This window comes from Aethalodelphis obliquidens, unplaced genomic scaffold (assembly GCF_003676395.1).
Source record: "Aethalodelphis obliquidens isolate GAN/ISIS:26980383/991018 unplaced genomic scaffold, ASM367639v1 scaffold26, whole genome shotgun sequence".
Taxonomy (NCBI): domain Eukaryota; kingdom Metazoa; phylum Chordata; class Mammalia; order Artiodactyla; family Delphinidae; genus Aethalodelphis; species Aethalodelphis obliquidens.
This window is the reverse complement of record NW_020837970.1, coordinates 19,418,178-19,441,768: the sequence shown is the minus strand read 5'-3', so window position 1 is coordinate 19,441,768 and position 23,591 is coordinate 19,418,178. Positions and strand designations below refer to the sequence as shown.

The 23,591-nt window shown below is 37.4% G+C and overlaps 1 protein-coding gene across 11 annotated transcripts in view; it reads right to left on the bottom strand.

Moving 5' to 3' along the window:
- The window catches only part of NEO1 (neogenin 1), a 237,875-nt gene that overhangs the window by 31,788 nt on the left and 182,496 nt on the right, over positions 1-23,591 (bottom strand). For 8 of the 11 annotated variants that reach the window (XM_027123555.1, XM_027123553.1, XM_027123547.1 and 5 more), the window contains 9 exons: positions 22,264-22,412; positions 21,749-21,887; positions 14,890-14,939; positions 13,777-13,924; positions 12,024-12,089; positions 10,772-10,882; positions 9,494-9,688; positions 2,824-2,919; positions 34-209 (listed from right to left, as the gene is read on the bottom strand). In XM_027123555.1, coding sequence (XP_026979356.1) covers positions 34-209; positions 2,824-2,919; positions 9,494-9,688; positions 10,772-10,882; positions 12,024-12,089; positions 13,777-13,924; positions 14,890-14,939; positions 21,749-21,887; positions 22,264-22,412 — 1,130 coding nt within the window. The remainder of the gene's footprint in view (positions 1-33; positions 210-2,823; positions 2,920-9,493; positions 9,689-10,771; positions 10,883-12,023; positions 12,090-13,776; positions 13,925-14,889; positions 14,940-21,748; positions 21,888-22,263; positions 22,413-23,591) is intronic. The other 3 variants (XM_027123556.1, XM_027123549.1, XM_027123551.1) reach the window with 1 other exon arrangement.

Genomic DNA, 23,591 nt, shown 5'->3' with positions numbered 1-23,591 from the left:
TTAGGTTTTCAACCAGAACAAATGTGCCAGTACCTTATACTTGGTGTTTGCTGGGATGTTGGTTTTCCATCGGACTGTGTAGTATCGGGAGTCTGTAATCTTCTGGTGTTTGGGCAGTGAGTTGTCTGCCCATGTAATCCTTATGGTGTCATGACTCAGAATGGAAGCCTGAACTCCCACGGGTGGCATCATGGGAGTAGGATCTGGCACTGGAGTGTATGGAGCATTAATAACAAATAAATCAACTTCAGAAGTGTCTGGGTAAAAAGTAATTAAAAAATGGAAGTGCCATTTTAACATAAACAAAAATAAAAGAAAAGGGAAATGCAGGGTAATATAATGGAATGAAAGGTGAGAAATGGAGAAGGAGAAAGAGAAAGAGAATCCGGAGTTAACAGATAACCACCATTCATTTAAAAGAATATTTCCACTTGTGTTCTTTCAGGAAAAAATTGCAGGAAAGCATCTAGAGAAACAGTAATTAACTATTTTCTTCTCCTGTATTCTGTATGTATATTGAACAGGTATATAAAATTTGATAATCCAGTGATTATATTAATGTATTCAAACTTGAATTTTCTTTTTCCTAAAAAATTTCCTTTACATTACTTGAAAATTCTACCTCCTGTCCAAAAATCATTAAAAGATGAAAACTGCTTTTAATATCAAGGGTATTCTTTCTAAACAAATAACACAAAGCTCATGATCTGTTTTAATATTTCAGTGACTATGGATGAATTTTTGGGACATGGCTTATCAGTGGGTATCACTGGACATGTAGGGGTCCCTACTCTGGAACATGAGTCCTGAACATTAGCCAACAGCAACTTAGCCTGGCCTTGGTATTGGGCGCAGGGTCCAGTTCAGATCTGCTGATGTCCTGGGTCTAAAAGAAGTGCAGCAATATGGCTCACATGCAAATAAAGCAAAGGGAACTCAAGGGCATTACTCTTCATAGAGGAAAGGTAAGCTGACGCCACGCAGGAATATTTCCACACTTTCTCCAGTAGACTTAGAACAACCCTCTGATGAATCCCAATCAGCTATGGGAAATGCCATAGTTATTAAAGGTCTAAATGACACAGCCTTGATGAACTTTAGAAATCAGAGCACTTATTTGATAGAAAGGAAAGTCTATACTCATGTGCTGTCCTGCACCATATGCAACAGACACATTCTCTAAGCATCATTGTCAAAACAAAGGCCAGAATGAGCACAAAGGCACCATGAGCCCACAGCAATACAGCAGCATCCATTTGGGCTTTCCCAACTCTTGGCCAGTTTTCTAAGTATATACACACTGATCTATTTTAAGTGAAGGTTTTAAAGTGGGTTTCCCATATAGTTACGGTGACTAGTCCTTTCTATAACCTAAATCTGAAATGGCGTGGGCCTTGTTTATGAATAATTGCCAAACTAAAGAAATAGTCTCTATTTGTGTATTTCCTACACAATGAAGACTAAAAATAACACAGGAACAGCATACATTATAATCAAGGGCTTTGTTCAAAGATCAGGACACATACCAATTAGTTACAGAAAATGCACCTTCAGGTGCAAACATCACCAAGACTTTTTTGAGAACTTTTTTCTTATTTGTAACAACTCTTGGAAAAGATAACTAGGTTACATGACTTATGAACATTTCCCCTTGTATATTTCTAGCCATGTTATATTTTTAAGTCACATAAAAGAAAATAATTCCGAATTTGTTTTTTCTATTATAGACTGATTTAAGAAAGTAGCAAACGGCTTAAATATTCTTTTTCATCTTACTTTTTTTCCTTTCTGAAATACCAAAGCTATTTTTAAGAGAACTTATAAACTGTAAGCACACAGGAGCAGAAGACAGGATATGTAGCATGGTGCTGGTGTTTTTAAGTAAAAGCATAAAAAAAGGGGACAGAGATTATCTTTTTAAAACGAATAATGCCAAATCCATACTATTAAGCAAAGTATCCAGAATACATAGCAGGCAATACAGATTCACAATTTTGAGAAACAAATAGAAAAGAGCATTTCTGAAAGTGATAAATTCTTTGGTTTTCAGTACCCTTTAGAAAATTTTGCATTCTAATATATTCACTTCAATGAACTTTCTCATTCAAACCTAAATCATGTTTTACATAATCTACAGAAATTTTACATTATTCTTTTAAAGATATTTTAAATAGATTAAATTACAAAGAAAAATAATAAAATAGATTAAATTAGATTAAAATAGATTAAATAAAATAGATTAAATTACAAAGAAAAATAATAAATATTTGGTCCCTTTTGTAATAAATGTACAGTTGATCAAATGGATAGTACATATGACTTCATACTTTCTATAGATAAAGCATATAAAAAGCACATAGAAAAATACCTTCCCAAATAACTCAGGTGACTAATAAAAAAAAAGTTGGATTCATCAATCATATACATTTATTCCATCAGTAACCTATATATTTCCTCAGAGATATGGAGATCCTTTCATTTTTTTTCTCATTTTAGTTATAACTCACATGACCAAAAGATGAAAATTCGTTTTTAATTCTCTCACGACTATGCTTTCTAGATCCCAACATATTAAAAACATGTGTTACACATTTACATAGATTTGTTTACATGACAGGACTGTTAACATTTTCTAAAAAGCAAAACAGGGATTCATAAAACTTTCCATGTTTAAAGCCCATTTATCTTCCTATTTGAAGCCTGTACCCTAAATTGCCATATTCTTTTCCTTTCACTGATACCTATGGGGCAGGCCTCATGCCAACATTCTACTTAAGCTGCTGGAAAAAATGCTGAAGACCAGAGATGGACAGGGTACCTTACCTGTGTGAGGTCTGGTCACAGCACTCTCATAGAGGGGGATACCTTCACCCACATTGTTAAATGCTTTCAGGGTAATCACATAGTGAGAGCTGGGATCTGAAGGAAAGAAACAAGTGGAAACACTTAAAAAAATTCTCACTACAGAATTAAAAAAATTCACGGGTGACGATGCATAATCTTAATTGCAAAAAAAGCCAGGAAAGATTTTTAAATTTTTTATGTGGGATTATTCTGGGGGTGGGGAGGTATGGAGATGGCAGCATACAGAGTATATAGAAAAACTGGCTGCGATAAACTTCCTGGAATTAGTCCCAGGAGTCAGGTTGACTGTTCCTGAATCCTCTCTTGGCTTCAGCTAATCAATGGTTTAGTGATGTTATTGTATAGTGAAGAGCTTGGATTAAAATGAATAAATAAGATTTTCATGTGCTGGAAGCCCATAGGTGGAGCTTGAAATTAAACAAACCCCTTTCCTTCTCAGGAGGACAGCAACTGGAACAGCCAAGCTAGACAAGCAGGAGATAAACTGTTAACTCAGTAACTGCTGAAGATCCTTAACTCTCTGGAGTGCCTCCAAATCCAGGAATGCCAACTTAATCTAGCCTTCATGCAGACTTCTTGGTTGGAAAAGACATGGCCCAGAATTTCAACCAGCTAGGAGGTGGTGCTGCAGGAAGTGTAAGACTGAAAGAAACACTTCTCCAGGTGATCATATAAAATGCTGCTAGTCAGACTTGGTGAAAAAGAGAGGTATTAAATAGTTGGAATAGTATTCATTCTCCTACTGGCTAAGGCAAATCAGGAAGAGTCTACTTTATCACATTCCTGATTCAGACAAGGTTTAGTATGGGTACTTCAAAAGTCTAGCTTCAGAAATGAAGACTTGGGCTCCACTGAAGTGTTGCAGGGGGAGAAGCTGACCCATAACACTCACTTCTGGCAAAGTTGGGTAGATTTCCAAAGTGGCCACACCTCAAGTGTCCTGCATTACTTTAAAAGCTGCTTGGTGGCCCATCCTCTAGATACCAGTGAGCAATATATAAAGGCACCTGGTCTTCCAATGTGAGAAAGAATTGACAACAAATGGAATCAATGAGACTTAGTACTTGACTGGCAGGAAAGGGTGCTGATATGGGCAACATGGTGGAAGGTGATGTCATTCACTGAGATTGGGGACAGAGGCAGAGCAACTACGATACACATTTTCCAGACTTGATTCTAGGTCCCCTTCTATTCCTACTCTTCACTCTCTCCCGATGTGCTTTCATTTATTTCCTTGGTTGGATTAGCATGTATGTGCCATCAAGTGCAAACTAGTCTTGACTTTTCTTCTGAGCACCAGACCTCTAAGTTCAACTGTCTATCTGGATTTCCACTTGGATGTCTCAAATCTCTCTCTCTCCCCTTTCCCTGCTCCTTCAGCTGCTCCAGTTTTCCCTAGAGTTCATAAATGGTATGACTATGCACCCTGCTGCTCCAGTCAGAAAGCTGGGAGTCATTAAGACCTCTCCCTCCTCCCCTACACAAATGATCAAGCCTTGCTGATTATACCTACTTGCCTCTCACCACTCTGCCTTGCTCACTGGGCTCCATCTTTACTGGCTATCTCTCAGTTCACTGAGCACTATGTGGTCTCTTACTACTGGGCTGCAACATGTGCAGCTGTCCCTTACGCTAGGGACACATGCCACCCTTCTTTACTTAGACAATGCCTATTCATCTGAAAGGGCTCTTCCCAGACTGGATTAGCCTCTCTAGTTACATAGCCTGTGGCACCTCATTTCTCTTCCTCAGCACTCTAAACAATTTCAATTATTTAGAAATTGTATCATTTCTAATAATAGGGATCATGTCTGTTTGATTCTTTGCTCTGTCTCTAGCACAGGGTCTGGGGTATTTGCGGATTGAAAGTTTGCAGGAGAAGATACTAATTTTTTTTTTTTTTTTTGTGGTACGCAGGCCTCTCACTGTTGTGGCCTCTCCCGTTGCGGAGCACAGGCTCCGGACGTGCAGGCTCAGCGGCCATGGCTCACGGGCCCAGCCGCTCCGCAGCATGTGGGATCCTCCCAGACCGGGGCACGAACCCGTGTCCCCTGCATCGGCAGGCGGACTCTCAACCACTGCGCCACCAGGGAAGCCCGATACTGATTTTAATTTTGATTAAATTATGATAGATTATGGGACATATCCCAGTGCAAATACCCATCAAGCAGATGTTTATATGGATCTGAAGCTCAGGAGAGAGCTCTTGTGTGAATAAATGAATTCCTAAAAGAATTTCTCAACTGCTGACTTTTGTTCAATATTATATGCATCTTAGCTCTATCTGTGATGATAAATATAGCAAGCTTATTTTACTTTACGCAAAATTAATTTTTTGCTACTTCTCAATGTACACTCTCTTAACTAATAAAATCTGTTTACTGTTTTCAGCACATGCAGTGCTCCTTCTCATCTCTTCTTTTCAACCACTCTGTTCTGACTCAGTCTTTCAAGCACAGGTCAAGCTTCTCCCCTGACTGCTCTACTGTGCCGTACCACCTTTTCCTTCTCTGAACATACTTGACTTCAACTCATCTCATTGTTTCCTGTGTTTTACATTTCTTCTCCGATTAGACTGAACGCACCTGAAATTCAAAGACCACGTACTGCTTGCACTGCAGAGGATTTTCATTTCAGTAGCTTCATAAAGGAAACAGTAGGAGTGGGTCACCACAGAGATATTTTTATCCTATCCTATTCTTCTGCTCTCCTACAATTGCCTTATAAGACTGTTCGTGTGGGGAACACTTCCTAGGTTAACTGTGCTGTTTCTTCTTGAAAGGAAAAAGAGAAAGGCTACTCTGTTTCTGAATAAAGCATTAGATTGCTGCTTATTTTCTACCAGAAAAGATGAAGGTAAGTAATTTGTTGGACACCTAAAATTGTCCTTAGGAAAGATATTTACAAAGAAATGATATGAACAAGAAAGTTGGTCAGGGAAGATTCTGAATTAAAAGGCAAGTCTTTCAAAGAAAGATCTCAATAATGATATAATCCAATTTGGAAAAGTAATTATATCTACCCAAATCAATTCATTTTCTATTATAAAATATTAACTATATCTCAAAATTTTGGCTTTGTAATTCAACTTTGAGGCATAATTAGTACGAACTAAAATGTACCAATTTAAATGTATACTTTTAATTTTGATAAATATATACACCTGTGTAATCATGACCACAATCAAGATAGAGAATATTTCCAACACTCCAAATAATTCCCTTATGCCCCTTGCAGTAAATTTCCACCACCCCAATTTCCAGGCAACCACTCATCTTGCTGTGTCACTATAAATAAGTGCTGTCCCTTCTGTAATTTCATAAAAATATAACACAATATGTATTCTCTTGTGTTTGGCTTCTTTTGCTCAGCATAATGTTTGTGAGATTTGTTTTGTTGTGTGTATCCATAGCCTATTTCTTCAAATTGCTGAGTAGTAGTCTACTGTATGGATATAGTATAATTTACCATTTACTTGTTTACCCCCTTTAGATTATTATAAATAAATATATCATGAACATCTGTGTAGAAGTCTATGTGTAGATATGTGTCTTTATTTCTCTTGGTTAACAATCTATGAGTGGGAATGTTGGGTTGTATGGTCAACGTTTTAAGAAACCTCCAAACTGTTTTCTAAAGTGGTTGTACCATCTGATATTCCCATCAGCAACCGTGAGTTCCAGTTCTATATCCTTGCTGATATCTGGTATTATCAGTCTATTAAATTTTAGCAATTCTAGAGGTTGTGTAGTGATATTCCATCGTGGCTTTATTTGCATTTCTCTGATGATTAATGAAGCTGAGAATCTTTTCATGTGCTTATTGTCCACTCATATATCATATTCTTTGGTGTACTGTCCATCCAAATCTTTTGCCTACTTTTTTATTGGATTGTTATCTTCTTATTGAGTTGTTAGAGGTGCTTTTTTTTGTTTGCTTGTTTGTTTTTACATCTTCTAGACTGAAATTCTTTGTCAGGTACTTGAATGATGAGTATTTTCTTCTAGCCTCTGGCTCAGAGACTTTTCATCTTATTGGTGTCTTTCCAAGGAGAAGTTTTAAATCTTGAGGAAGCCTGATTTATTAATTTTTTATTTTTAATTTGTGCTTTTTTGCATCCTAAGAGATCCTTGCTACCCCAAAGTCATGAAGATTTTTTTTCTGTTTTCTACTAGAAGTTTTATAGTTTTAACTGTTGTATTTAGATCTGTTTTTGTGTATGGTATGAGATAAGGGTCAATGAAGGTTCTTTTTTCTTTCTCATACAGATATCCAATTATTCCCACACCTTTTGTTGAAAAGACTATCCTCTTCCCACTGAATTATCTCAGTATTTTTGTCAAAAATCAATTGACCATATACGTATGGATCTATTTGTGGACTCTATCCTGTTTCACCTACCTTTTACATAAACACTATCAAAATGTCTCGGTTACTGTAGCTTTATAATAAATCCTGAAATCATGTAGTGTGGGTCTTCTAAACTTTATTCTTCTTTTTCAAAAATGTTTGGCTATTCCAGCTCTTTTGATTTTTCATGTAAATTTTAGAATAAGTTTATCAACGTCTAGAAAAAAGTCGACTGGGATTTTACTTGGGATTGCATTGGAGAGGACTGTCATTGTAATGTACTGTTTTCCAATCCATGAACATGGTATCTCCATTTATTTAAGTCTTCTTTAATTTCTCTCAGCCATCATTTTCCACTCTTCAGTGCACAAATCTTTATATATATATAAAGTTTATTCCTAAGTACTTCATATTTTTGATGCTATTAAGTGGTATTGCTATTTTTAAATATTTTTACTGGAGTATAGTTATTTACAATGTTGTGTTAGTTTCAGGTGTACAGCAAAGTCAATCTGTTATACATATATATCCACTCTTTTTTTGATTCTTTTCCCATATAGGCCATTACAGAGTATTGAGTAGAGTCTCTTGTGCTGCACAGTAGGTCCTTATTAGTTATCTATTTTATATATAGTAGTGTGTACATGTCAATCCCACTCTACCAATTTATCTCTCCTCCCCCTTACCCCCTGGTAACCGTAAGTTTATTTTCTACATCTGTAACTCTATTTCTGTTTTGTAGATAAGTTCATTTGTACCCCTCTTTTTGGATTCCACATATAAGCAATATCATATGATATTTGTCTTTCTCTGTCTGACTTTACTATGACAATCTCTAAGCCCATCCATGTTGCTGCAAATGGCATTACTTTGTTCTTTTTTATGGTTAATATTCCATTGTATATATGTACCTCAACTTTTTTAACCATTCCTCTGTTGATGGTGGTATTGTTATTTTAATTCCAATTTCCAATTGCTTATTGTTAGTATGTGGAAATACAACTGTTTCTATATATTGACTTTATATCTTGTGACCTTTTAAACCCAGTTATAGTTTTAGTAGCCTTTTTAATAGATTCCTCAGGATTTCTACCCCAGTAACAATGAGCATGTATAGTGCTCAGATACTGGTTTCTAAATATCATTTATAAAAAATCAGGAGTAATAGCTGATTCAAGGGCAAAGGCTAGGAAAATACCAGATAAGCCTGTAACATCGTACTGTGTCAAAAAGAAAGAAAGTGCTCAAAGAAAGATGGGAGATGTCAAACGGACAGAGAAACTAGTCATAAAGAGACTCCCATTGGCCGCTCTTTCACTATGAAGAGAAGGAAAGCTCTTTCTTATCAAAGCATGCTAATAAATGTAGAAGAAATAATGGAATTAGGAAATCACCACTTGGGAAACACCACAGTAATAACTGTTAACTAAAGATTCTAAAACTAGTGAGTAAAAGTTGGACAAGAAACAAGATATTTACAAAGATTCAAGGTACCTCCCCTACAAGGTACTTTTTAATTATGAAGGAAAAAAATAATAACTTTATAGTAGAGAATGTGGAAGATACCATTTTAACCAAGTGGTTAAAGTTAACATCACTAGCATTAGACTCTCATGTGCCTCCTGATATGATGTACTGACAAGAACACATGCATCTATGTCACTCCTTCCAAAAATGCATAAGCTGAATGTAATGAGGAAATATTACACAAGTCTAAACTGAGGAACATTCTATAAAATATAAATGGTCTATATGTATTTTTCAAAAATGTCATAGTCATGGAAGTCAAGAAAAAAACAAGGAACTGTTACATATAAAAGAAAACTAATGAGAAACAATAAATACAACATGTGATCCTGCAACAGAAAACCATGTTTTTCTTTTGTTATAAAGGACATTAATGAGACAGCTAGTAAAATATGAAGTCTTTAGATAGTTTCACAGTTAATTTGCTCATTTTGATAACTGCACTGTGGTTATATTAGAAAATGCCCTTATTTTTAGGAAATGCAAATTAAAAGTAAATATGAGTGGATATAGAGGGGCATCATGTCTGCAACTTACTCTCAAAAGGTTCTGCGAAAAAAAAAACAGGTACATACAGCAGATAAAGCATATGTGGTAAAACGTTAACCTCTGGGGAATCTGGGTGAAGGATATATAAAAATTCTTTGTACTATTTTTGAAAGTTTTCTGTAAAAATAAAATTATTACACAATAAAAAGGTAGAAAGAAAGAAATCACATGTGCGATTACTTCCTCTACTTAGCACACATACCCAGATTTTCGATGGTGTAATAGCGCTGTTTATAGTCCACTTTTATGGTCTGGGCATGAGGGCTGCCAATGCCATAACCAATGGCATAACCTCTGACCACAATGTTCTGATTCTCCGGAGGTGTCCAGCTTACTACGATGCTAGTGACAAGTGGGCGGACGTGAAGAGAACTAGGCACTTCAGGGACACGAGTTTCTGGGAAGGAAAACAGAAAAGCAGGATGATATCCAGAGCCGCTTTCCTTTAGAATATTTCATCATGCTTGGGAAATGGTGTTCAGCCTTCTGCCAAATTATTTGGGGCTTAGTTTTTTCCATTTTGCCGAAGAATTCAGAGAATCTGTATGTACAGTAAAGTATGGCCCATGGTTTTACTGCAGTCTAAGAAAACAAACTCAAACAGCCTGAAATACAAAACACTGCAGTATTAATTTGGAAGGGAAGAGAAAGAGATCCAAGAATGTCTTCCCAATGGAGAAAAACAAATACATTGTCTTTCAATTGTTACCCATTCCTCTTGGTCCTACATCTGAGTCCCAAACTCTACCAGGTGGAATGAGAAAGGCACATCAACTAATTAGAAGCCTGCTGTCAACAGGTGATCAAGTATCATATTACAGCAATGATATCAATTATTTACTCCCCAAAGTAATATGGTAAGTCAGAAAATATGAAACTTTAGAACCACAAATTGATTTAAATGGTGGGAGACTAAGAGGCTTTAAAAGGTGGCAATTTACAGTACCTTTCACATACATTATTTCAAGGCATAAATTTCTACCACTATTTAAAAATTAGTAAGCAAAGAATTAGAGTAAATACCCAGGTCTTTTGTCTTTTAAGTGCAGCACCTGTCTCTGATAAAGGTACATACACACACCCACATGGAGTTATTGAATAAACAGGTGAGAAAAAGGGAAAGGTTTCCAGGACTAAGGGAAGAGGGAAACTGTAACTGAAATAAAGGCACAATTTATGTGGTTCAGCCTTAAATTTTAGATCATTTATCTACTTGACGGCCTTGGTAAAAAACCAGACTTAAAGCACTTGTATATTTTTACTTGTGCTGGTTCTGCTTAAAGGGACGGTTCTCTTTAAAAAAAAAAAAAAAAAAACATTCCAGGACACTTGCTGTATTACAGGAATGACAGCAGTATAAATCCACTAAAGTTCACAGATTTAAGCCACATAACACCCAAAATCTGTGCCTTTCCAGTTTGACTTATTTGATTTCAGTTAGTACCTAGCCTGTGCCAATCCTGCCGATTGCTGTTCTTACCATCTAAGTCACTTTCAAAAGTTTCAGCAGACAGCCAGTCAGTAGCAGGGCCTGTACCATTGACTGTTAGAGCAGCCACCCGGAAATTATATTCAGTCCCCCGATCAAGACCTGCAACCCAAACGACAGAAAAAAAAAAGGGCTGAAACAAGAGGTTTGGAAAAACAAAAGATCAGCAATCTCTCATTAAAGCAAATATCTCATCCACCAACTTAATAAAAAGCTACTATCTTGATAACATTCCAGTTAAAGTTAATACAGAACAAGCAATACATAAATACAGCACAGAGGAGCTCCTACCTCTGAAGTAGAGGCTAAAGCCCACAAAATCCAAGAGGAAAACAAAATGAGTAAAGGTCCCAGGAGACTTCAGATCTTTTAAAAGAGCTTAAAGGCATCTTAGAGATCACTTAATGCAATCCCTTCATTTTGTTACTAAGGAGGCCGAGGCCAAAAAGAGGCCAAAGGAATGAAAGAGTTACAACAAAGGAACAAAGTCAGTTGGTCTCAAAAGACACCAAAGACCAGAAAATAATGCAGAGGTATAACACCTACCAGTTTACCTCTGTTCTCTGGGCCACCCCATAACCACAGTAGAAAAAAATTTAAACATCTAATATGGCCTAGAAATCTATTTCTCAACAGCCTATTGCCCATAAGTATATACTATAAGTAAAAGAGAAATAAAGCCTCTCTACTATGCAATGTTTCATATTTACTATCAGCTAACAAAGTACCTGATATACAAATGTACCAAAGGCAACAAAGATCTATATGTAAAAGTCTACCCTACAAAGTGGGGAACAGTCAATAATATGGTCAGCTATTCATATATTCATGCTTCCATTTTTTTCTCTTTTTATTGTGTTAAAATACATATCACATAAAATTTATCATCTTAGTCATTTTTAAGTGTACAGTTCACATGCATACATTTTTAGAGCACTTAGATTCTAGATATTGTGATAGGTCTTGTAAGGGTTATGAAAAATTATCCTACTTCCCCATATTCAAATAACAGCATCTTTGGCCAGCAACATAGTACAGAAACTCCAAAGAGAGAGCTACTGAGAGAGAAGTTGGCTAGGATGCAGGATGAGCCCTTGCTCAGTTAATCAATCCTGTCACGTGGTGTGAGAGGAGAGATGGGAGGTTCTGTCCTCTGCAGGCCCATCCTGATTCTGTTTGTCCGCAAGAAAGCAAGAAGCAAGACAGGAGGAGAAGCAGAACGGCTGGGGCCAAGTCAGTTTACCTCTCTGTCTCCTCCCTGCACACACTGAACAGGATGTGCCAGAATGGGCTACACAAGCATTTGTAACTTTAACAGACAACAAACATGGTTCAATTGAGGACCTGGAAGAATTCAACCAATCAGATTATCATTCCCTCGCCTCTGGGGAGTTGGAATGTAAGAGAGGGAGAGAGCAAGTGAGAGAGAGAGTGCACATAAGTAGGTGCAAGTGAGAGAGACGCGTGAGTATAGAGGCTGAGCTCCTCTCCCTCAAGATAACCTAGAGAGCTCATCGACTAAAACCAAGGCACTCGATTCATATTATAAAGATACGGCAGAATGTGTTTAGTGCTGTAAGTGGTACAAAAAGAAGACACAAAAATTACTTCTGGCTAAAACTTAAAATCCTATAATTTGTTGTTCAGTACAGGATCTTGGGAACCCATACTGTTCTCCAATACTTATCAGCTTCAAGTTAATGCTTCAGGAGAACAATGATCTCCACTTTTGCTCATCATTGTATACTCAGTGCCAGTACCTGCTAATAAAAGTTCAATAAAGTCTATTAAACAAATGAATGAATCTAAATATGATTTTAAAATGCAAGAATTTTCTTGATAAAGAAAAGGCTATTTTTATGATGAAAGTGGTACTCTGCTTATACATCAAATGTTCCACTGAGAAAACGAATAGTCTCCTCATGGGCAAGGACTGTATCTACTTTTATTTATTAGAAACAAGAAGAGTGCCTGGTATACCATAAATATCTACTATTAAACATACAAAATAAAAGCCTTATCTTTGGGAAATGTTATTTATCTGTGTCTGGAGTAAAATCAGACTGACTTTTAAGAACATCCGTGACCAATTTTGCTGTCATGCTCCTTTGGTGAGACTTCTCAGCAACACCCCTACAGCCATATTTACCTGCTGCAGCTTAGAGCTGTGGGGTTATGAGAGGAAACTAGAAGACTGAAAGATACCCTTGAAGACAAACATTCACCTTCTCCTATTTTGAAAGAAGTCAATCTCATCCATGAGGTGAGGAGTACAGAGAAAAGCTTGCTGGTTTACTGGAGTACAGTTTTTCACTGTCACTGGCTCTCCAATTTTCAGAAACCTATACCTATTCAGATTATATGGATTAGCGTTCATTTTTATCAGGTGTGCCACTTGCTCTGTTTCACACAAGGGGAGAACTATACAAAAGAGCTATCCTTGACAGAATTTTCTAGAACTTTATCATGTCTGTAGAAGCAAGAAAGATTATTGCATGGCTGTGGCTATTCACAAATGTTGCTTCAGGCCACATATACCTGAGTGGTGTCAGCGTTATAGAAGTCATTTTGTAGGCCTCTGCTACCAACTAGACTGAGTGGATTCTTTGCTTATATAGCTTTGTTTTACCTTTCTTTCAGATTACAAAAGAGTTGTGTGTGTGTGTGTGTGTGTGTGTGTGTGTGTGTGTGTATGTGTGTGTGTGTGTGTGTGTGTGTGTGTGTGTGTATATTCAAAAAAGAAAACATGGAGAACACAGAAAAACACAAGTAAGGCAATGAAACTCAAATGCAATTTCACCAGAGATGGCAGAACCTGTAAGAGTGTTTTCCACTAATTTTTATCAAGTCAGAAGTAGACTGAACTCTTACAAATTGTTTTAAACCATTTTTGCTTTGTGTAAGTCAACGGCCCAGAGCAGTCATTAGACTAGCACAATTCAATGTTTGAGAGAGACACCATCTCCTAGCTTTCGCCTATGTGCAAAGCAGCTTACCTTCAATCAGCTGTGACAGCTGTGTCCCAGTCACCAAAGTCTCAGTGACATCGCTCTTTCGGGAGGCCTTTCGGTAGCGAACCCTGTAGCCAGTGATCTGCCCATTTTGTGTGGCTGGAGGAGGTGGCTGCCAGTGAATCACAATACTCTGGGAAAGACAAGGTTACAGGGAAAAGACCGAATATATCAAATCTTGGTCCTGTTTTATGTATTATTACTCTGAATTCAGTGTGTAAGAGAAGGAACCATAAAAGCAACAGTGTTCAGAGTTTTACTAAGTTATTTAATAATCACTCAAAAATAGTGTTTAATTTTAAAACCATCAAAGCTCAAATGGGGAGACTGTATTTGTGGGCAGTATACGCTGGGCACTTGATTTATTTTGCCAGAATGAAGACATAGGGCAAAAGTGTCAGGAAAGTTTTTGAAGGAAAACGTAAGGTCAGAGGCATGTGGATTAGGAAGTAAACTACTGTTAGGTGTAAGGTTCTCTTCTACTTCCACTGTAGCAACAGTGAAATTAGACAATTTCTGTCTAAAACTTTTCAAAGAGGGGACTGTTAATCAACAGCTGGCTGTTTCTTAAAGGAAAAGGAGTCCCATAGTCCTTTTTGAAAGAACTGACTGTCTCAGTTGTCTATGCAGCCCAGTAGGGGTTCTGGGCATCTGAGAGGCACACATGGCCTTCAGTGCACAGTGAACTTGACCAGGAGGGACAGCTTCAGCAATGCAACCATCTGACAGACGTCTGCCTTTGATTCACAGTGGGCTCACCTCACAGTACTAAACAGGCTATGGTATTATAAACAACAACTTACTTCTTTCTACCTGTCACCAAGGTTCCGGATGGCTAACATCTAGGATGTCATGATTTACATAATAATAGCAATGTACTTGAAGAAAGGCTAAAGTAATTTTTGCACAGCAGAAAGGCAGTAAAGTTGAACAGAATCAACCAGAGTTGGCTTCTAAGCCCAGCTTTAAACTGGCAAGTGTAATATCTATGTTACTTTATTTCTTTGCTTGATTATGATTGTTTTGATGCAGAATCTCCCTCTCTGTTTGCCCTCCTGAGGCAAATAGAAAATGAACAACAGCAATATGAAGTTTTACCTTTGAATTTCTTACTTCTAAAGACAGATTCTGAGGAGCAGCACTGGGAACTGCATAGGCGGAAAAAAAAAAAGAAAAGAAAAAAAGTTTCAATCACTCAGGCATCACCCATCATGTGACTGTTCTTGGCTGGTCTTTATACAAATGCACATCTCAAACACTGATATACAACCTGAAGGTCTAACCCAGCAGCCAGTGCCCTCATGTTGAAAGTATCTGGACAAGGTGTGGGGCCATATTTGATTCATTTAAAATAATGAGACCCGTTCACATACGCACCCATATCCAAGTCAGGCTGTACCTTTGGGAAGTCAGGTACTTATTTCAAGGATATGATAGTGACTGTAAACTTTTCTAGACCCCAAATACATTCTGAATCTTTAACGTATTCTTTTGAATATTCTTGGGAGTAGCATATCCTTATCTTGGGATACGTTTTCTGGAAACAAGTCTAATGACTATGGCAAGTGAATCAACTGGGTAATATCACTATGAGTCCAAAATGTGATGTACACAAACCAATGAGCTTGGATTTCTTGTGGGGTCCTAAACTGGTTTTAAAGGCAGTTTCCAAGTAGAGCAAAGAGATGTTTAAGCAATGACAGTCCAGTTAAGAAACGATCTGGCTTCCCAAGGGAACTACGTAGCAGGGAACACTCATTCAGATGTGAGAAGTTTGGGACCGTTGGTTAAAAAACAGCTGTATAACTTTAGCTTCTCACATATTAGAACATAAGACAAGGGTATCTCAAAGTTTATGGTCCATACACCCTCCAGTGTCGTCTTCTGTAGTAATTATAGGAAGCAAAGAAAATTTAAGTAAACCTGATTAGTTTCTTCTCCATCACAAAATGCTAACCTTGGCTTTTCTCTCCTAATCCATCCATGGAAATTTCTCCCTCCCATTCTCTGACATTTGGTGACCAGGCGTATAACTAAGTGCCCACTGAGCTACAGGCTTCTGAAGGACAGAGACTATTTCTTGTTCGCTGTTGAATCCTGTGCTAACAACAAAGTACATCAGGCCTCAACCAAGAGATTCAGGCACAGAGGGTCTGGAGAAGGACTTAGGAACCTGTGTTTTGAAAAAAGTCCATGGATGGTTCTGATCATCTCCCTGAACCTCTGACTTAGCTGCAAAGGCACCAACATAATTGTTGTTGTTGTCTTCTTCTTCATCATCAACACCACTGCCACCATCATAGCTAAGATCTGCTGCATGCTCCTACATGACAGTTACTTAATCCTTAAAACAATCCTACAAAGGAGTTTCTATTATTATTCCCATTTTATAGATAAGAAAACTACAGATGCAGCTCAGGAGAGTTAACTTGCTCAAGGTATTTGTTTCAGCTGGTATAGGAACTAAGATTTATCTTACTCCGAACTGCTGCCCTTAACCACCATGCTGAGACACATTCAGTTCCCGTGACAGGCACTGTAGTCAGCATGCCAAGCCACTTAATGCAGTTAAAAGTGGCTCATGGGTAGATTTAAGAGCCTACCTCAAAAAACAGGGTAATGTAGTTGGCTAACCAAACTACAGTTTGCATTTATTTTCCCCAACTTTTTATCCTGAAAAATTGCAAGCACAAAGAGTGACAAGAAGAATACAATGAACACCATGCATTCTTTTCCTGGATTCACCAATTGTTAATATTCTGCCACATCTGCTTTATTTCTCTCATTATATTTACACAAACATGTTTATCTATCTACATATTGTTTCTGGATGGCTGAGAGACAGTTACAGTCGTCATGATACTTCACTCCTAAATACTACAGTATGTATCCCCTAAGAACAAAAACATTCTCCAACAAAATGATAATACAGTGATCACACTAAAAATCTAATCAACACAAAAATACTACCTAATATACCTAATAACATAGCTAATATTTAATAGTGACTGATACTATACCAACCTAACATTAAGTAATTGTACCAAGAGTGTCCTTTTTAGCTGTTTCAACTCCCAGAATCAAAGATCACACATGTTTTATTTTATTTCATGTGTCTTTACTTTCCTTTAATCTAGATTCTAGAACGATTCCCCTACATTTTTTGTTTTTTTTCATGAGACTAGTATTTTCTAAGAATTCAGGACAGTTTATTTAATTATTTGCAGAATGTCCATCAATTTCAATATGTCTAGTTATTTCATCATGATCATATTTAAATTAAACATTTTTGGCAGGGATACAACATAGAGGAGAAGTTATATCTTTCTCGATGCAACATATCACATGATGTCAGTCTGCTCCTTTGTTGGTGATGTGATGTCTGACTACCGGCTTAAAGGAGTCAAACTATAGCTTCTAAGGCACGCTTGTTTATATATAAGGGCTACACACATATACACACATTTTTAAGAAAAAGACATTTTTGTTAACACTTGGATTTAGCTGAGTTTCAGGACATAATACGTACGCTAAGTGCAATAAACTGCTATTTTCTGTTCTACTTTAAAAACATTTTTTAAAAATGCTGGTCTTGACCAACTCAATCTTGTTGGCAGGCTGTACTTTGAAAACGACTGCTTTAGGGTCATAGGTATAAGCAAATATTCAGTCACAGGTGAGAAATAAACTGTCACAAAATCCTGAGGAATTTAAAAGACCTATTTGTATGCACCCAACATAGGAGCACCTCAATACATAAGGCAAATGCTAACAGCCATAAAAGGGGAAATCGACAGTAACACATTCATAGTAGGGGACTTTAACACCCCACTTTCACCAATGGACAGATCATCCAAAACGAAAAAAAATAAGGAAACACAACCTTTAAATGATCCATTAAACAAGAAGGACTTGATATTTATAGGACATTCCATCGAAAAACAACAGAATACACTTTCTTCTCAAGTGCTCATGGAACATTCTCCAGGATAGATCATATCTTGGGTCACAAATCAAGCCTTGGTAAATTTAAGAAAATTGAAATCGTATCAAGTATCTTTTCCGACCAAAATGCTATGAGACTAGACATCAATTACAGGAAAAAAAAACCTGTAAAAAATACAAACACATGGAGGCTAAACAATACACTACTAAGTATCCAAGAGATCACTGAAAAAAGTCAGAGGAAATCAAAAAATACCTAGAAACAAATGACAATGAAAACACAACGACCCAAAACCTATGGGATGCAGCAAAAGCAGGTCTAAGAGGGAAGTTTATAGCAATACAATCCTACCTCAAGAAACCAGAAACATCTCAAACAACCTAAACTTACACCTAAAGCAATTAGAGAAAGAACAAAAAAACCCCAAAGTTAGAAGGAAAGAAAACATAAGATCAGATCAGAAATAACTGAAAAAGAAATGAAGGAAACAATAGCAAAGATCAATAAAACTAAAAGCTGGTTCTTTGAGAAGATAAACAAAATTGATAAACCATTAGCCACACTCATCAAGAAAGAAAGGGAGAAGACTCAAACCAATAGAATTAGAAATGGAAAAGGAGAAGTAACAACTGACTGTATTTCTGACTCTGCAGAAATACAAAGGATCATGAGAGATTACTTCAAGCAACTATATGCCAATAAAATGGACAACCTGGAAGAGATGGACAAATTCTTAGAAAAGCACAACCTTCCGAGACTGAACCAGGAAGAAATAGAAAACATAAACAGACCAGTCACAAGCACTGAAATTAAGACTGTGATTAAAAATCTTCCAACAAACAAAAGCCCAGGACCAGATGGCTTCACAGGCGAATTCTAACAACATTTACAGAAGAGCTAACACCTATCCTTCTCAAACTCTTCCAAAATATAGCAGAGGGAGGAACACTCTCAAACTCATTCTATGAGGCCACCATCACCCTAATACCAAAACCAGACAAAGATGTCACAAAAAAGAAAACTACAGGCAAATATCACTGATGAACAGAGATGCAAAAATCCTCAACAAAACACTAGCAAACAGAATCCAACAGCACATTAAAAGGATCATACACTATGACCAAGTGGGGTTTGTCCCAGAAAAGCAAGGATTCTTCAATATACGCAAATCAATCAGTGTGATAAACCACATTAACAAATTGAAGGAGAAAAACCATATGATCATCTCAATAGATGCAGAAAAAGCTTTTGACAAAACTCAACACCCAATTATGATAAAAACCCTCCAGAAAGTAGGCAGAGAGGGAACTTACCTCAACATAATAATGGCCATATATGACAAACCCACAGCCAACGGCATTCTCAATGGTGAAAAACTGAAACCACATCCACTAAGATCAGGAAAAAGACAAGGCTTGCTAAAAAGACAAGGTTTCTCTTTAGCCACAGCAATCAGAGAAGAAAAAGAAACAGAAGGAATCCACATTGGAAAAGAAGAAGTAAAGCTGTCACTGTTTGCAGATGACATGATACTATACATAGAGAATCCTAAAAATGCCACCAGAAAACTACTAGAGCTAATCAATGAATTTGGTAAAGTTACAGGATACAAAATTAATGCACAGAAATCTCTTGCATTCCTATACACTAATGATGAAAAATCTGAAAGAGAAACTAAGGAAACACTCCCATTTACCACTGCAACAAAAAAAATAAAACACCTAGGAATAAACCTACCTAAGGAGACAAAAGACATGTATGCAGAAAACTGTAAGACACTGATGAAAGAAATTAAAGATGATACAAATATATGGAGAGATAAACCATGTTCTTGGATTGGAAGAATCAACACTGTAAAAATGACTATACTACCCAAAGCAATCTACAGATTCAATGCAATCCCTATCAAACTACCAATGCCATTTTTCACAGAACTAGAACAAACAATTTCACAATTTGCATGGGAACACAAAAGACCCCGAATAGTCAAAGCAATCGTGAGAAAGAAAAACGGAGCTCAAGGAATCAGCCTCCCTGACTTCAGACTATATACTACAAAGCTACAGTAATCAAGACAGTATGGTATTGGCACAAAAACAGAAATATAGATCAGTGGAACAGGATAGAAAGCCCAGAGATAAACCCACTCACATATGGTCACCTTATCTTTGACAAAGGAGGCAAGAATATACAATGGAGAAAAGACAGCCTCTTCAATAAGTCGTGCTGGGAAAACTGGACAGGTACATGTAAAAGAATGAAATTAGAACACTCCCTAACACCATACATAAAAATAAACTCAAAATGGATTAAAGACCTAAATGTAAGGCCAGACACTATCAAACTCTTAGAGGAAAACATAGGCAGAACACTCTATGACATAAATCACAGCAAGATCCTTTTTGACTCATCTTCTAGAGAAATGGAAATAAAAACAAAAATAAACAAATGGGACCTAATGAAACTTTACAGCTGTTGCACAGCAAAGGAAACCATAAAAAGACGAAAAGACAACCCTCAGAATGGGAGAAAATATTTGCAAACGAAGCAACTGACAAAGGATTAATTTCCAAAATTGACAAGCAGCTCATGCAGCTCAATATCAAAAAAATAAACAACCCAATCCAAAAATGGGCAGAAGACCTAAACAGACATTTGTCCAAAGAAGATATACAGATTGCCAACAAACACATGAAAGGATGTTCAACATCACTAATCATCAGAGAAATGCAAATCAAAATTACAATGAGTATCACCTCACACCAGTCAGAATGGCCATCATCAAAAAATCTACAAACAATTAATGCTGGAGAGGGTGTAGAGAAAAGGGAACCCTCTTGCACTGTTGGTGGGAATGTAAATTGATACAGCCACTATGGAGAACAGTATGGAGGTTCCTTAAAAAACTAAAAATAGAACTACCATATGACCCAGCAATCCCACTACTGGGCATATACCCTGAGAAAACCATAATTCAAAAAGAGTCATGCACCACAATGTTCACTGCAGCTCTATTTACAATATCCAGGACATGGAACCAACCAAAGTGTCCATCGACTGATGAATGGATAAAGAAGATGGGGCACATATATACAATGGAATATTACTCAGCCATAAAAAGAAACGAAATTGAGTTATTTGTAGTGAGGTGGATGGACCTAGAGACTGTCATACAGAGTGAAGTAAGTCAGAAAGAGGAAAACAAATACCGTATGCTAACACATATATATGGAATCTTAAAAAAAAAAAAAAAAGGTTCTGAAGAACCTAGGGTTAGGACAGGAATAAAGACGCAGACATAGAGAATGCACTTGAGGACATGGGGAGGGGGAAGCGTAAGCTGGGATGAAGTGAGAGAGTGGCAGGGACATATACACACTACCAAATGCAAAACAGGTAGCTAGTGGGAAGCAGCTGCATAGCACAGGGAGATCAGCTCGGTGCTCTGTGTCCACCTAGAGGGGTGGGATAGGGAGGGTGGGAGGGAGATGCAAAAGGGAGGAGATACGGGGATATATGTATATGTATAGCTGATTCACTTTGTTATACAGCAGAAACTAACACACCATTGTAAAGCAATTATACTCCAATAAAGATGTTAAAAAAAAAAAAAGACCTATTTGGCAGGCAAATATGATTACTAAGTAGAGCAAGCCCAGCCTTCCAACAGCCCTGGGATGGTCTGTGCTATGAACAAGCAATAATATTTACTTATACAAAAGCATCTAGTAAAAATAAAAATACAGAGAAACTATTCAGTACCAGGCACTACATGTTCTATGCTCTCTCACTGGATCTTTACAGCAACCCAATGAAGTTGGTATTATAAATTTCACATATAAGGAAACATGCTCAGACGTGTGAAGTGACTTGACCGAAGTCACACTACTAGAACTGGTATCTGAACCAGTTCAGATGTCAAATCTCCTTGACATCAAAGCCCATGATCTTGCTACTATGCCACCAGCGCCCCCAAGCATGGTATTTTGTTCCACAGGAAGAAAGACTCACCATCTGAAAATGTTCGAACAGCAACATCTTGTGTGGAGACTCCAGGACCATGTTTATTGTAGGCCACCACTCGGAAACTATACTCTGTATATTTTTTCAACCCGTTAATGGTGTGGGAGTGACTTGAAACATCAACATCCTTGAATAAAATAAAACAATTTATATATACACAACTCAAGCCAAAAGAAATGCTGCAAAATAAAGAATTAACTATACAAATTCTATATTTGACATAATGCAGATTTTTGTCCCTTTTACAGAATATTATTTAACAGTTAAAGCAAATTAATCATAAGCACTGCAGTTTGCTGAGAAATACTCCTTGATGTTTAGGAACCCTTGCTGGCAAAAACTACAGAATAAACCTTTGTACCAAGAAATAGAATCTATCAACTTTTCATTTCTTATACATATTTTTTTCCTCAGATTTCTAGACAAGCAGGTATTGAGTTTTGGAAATATATTTCAACTCTACTATTCCAATCAATGCATTAAAAAATGGCTTCCTATTATACCTGTTCTTTATCAGTTCCTTTTTCCATGTAGTACAGTTTGTAATTCTGAATTTCCCCATTTCCAGACAATGGTGTTTCCCAGGTGACAGTAATGGAAGTAGGTGAAGTTGCATACGCTCGGATGTTAGGTGCTGGGCCAGGGAGCTGAACTAGAAAGAAAATTTCAAGACAGTAGGACATAAATAAAATTTACTGCATCCCTCAAGACCATTCTCAGCAATAATGGCACACTATGGCTTTTTTTTAAATTTAATTAATTAATTAATTTGTTTATTTTTGGCTGTGTTGGGTCTTCGTTGCTGCACGTGGGTCTTCTCTAGTTGCAGCGAGCAGGGACTACTCTTTATTGCGGTGCGTGGGCTTCTCACTGAGGTGGCTTCTCTTGTTGAAGAGCATGGGCTCTAGGCACGTGGGCTTCAGTAGTTGTGGCATGTGGGCTCAGTAGTTGTGGCTTGCAGGCTCTAGAGTGCAGGCTCAGTAGTTCTGGCACACGGGCTTAGTTGCTCCGCGGCATGTGGGATCTTCCCGGACCAGGGCTCGAACCTATGTCCCCTGTGTTGGCAGGCGGATTCTTAACCACTGCACCACCAGGGAAGCCCTGGCTATGTTTTTAAAACAATAAAAACTACGAAAACAAGTGATCTGACTGAAGTGGTTTCAGGATAATATATAATTAAGTGATTTCCGTCTTTATGACTGAAAAACCAAAAATCATCTGTGATGTATCTCAAATTTATTCAAAGAAAAAAGTGAACAGTGCAGAATTCTTCTTGTGGTTTATAAAATCCTAGTTTTGCAGTGGGACTGCAGCACATAAAAGCAAACATCACAAAAAGAGAGCCTTCTTTTACCAGGCTCTGGGGATACAATGAATGATGGACAGAGTCCCTGCCCACAAAGAACTCCCAGTCTAGAGGGAAGTCAGACATATAGTTACAAAGAAGATCCTAAGTGCTGATAGATTAGGTAACGTCTGTAATGAAAACTGAAAGAAGAGAGCACACAATTCTGCTTTGGGTGGGGGTGGTTAGGAAAGGGAAGGATTGGTGAGGACTTCTGGGGAGCAGGAAGAATGAGTAGTTTTCTCAGACACCAAGAGGGAAATTGATCCAATCAATTTGGACATAACAGGTAAGAAGACAGTGTCATGTGGTTCAGGTTGAAACAAAGAATGGATATGGGAGACAGAATGCTGCAAAGGATGACAAGAGCCAGATAAAGGAGAACCTCTAAGGCCCTGCTATGAGTTTGGATTATTTCTTGCAGGTGTTAGGTAATTACTGAAAAATTATGAGCAGGAACATGACACGATCAGATCTGCATTTAAA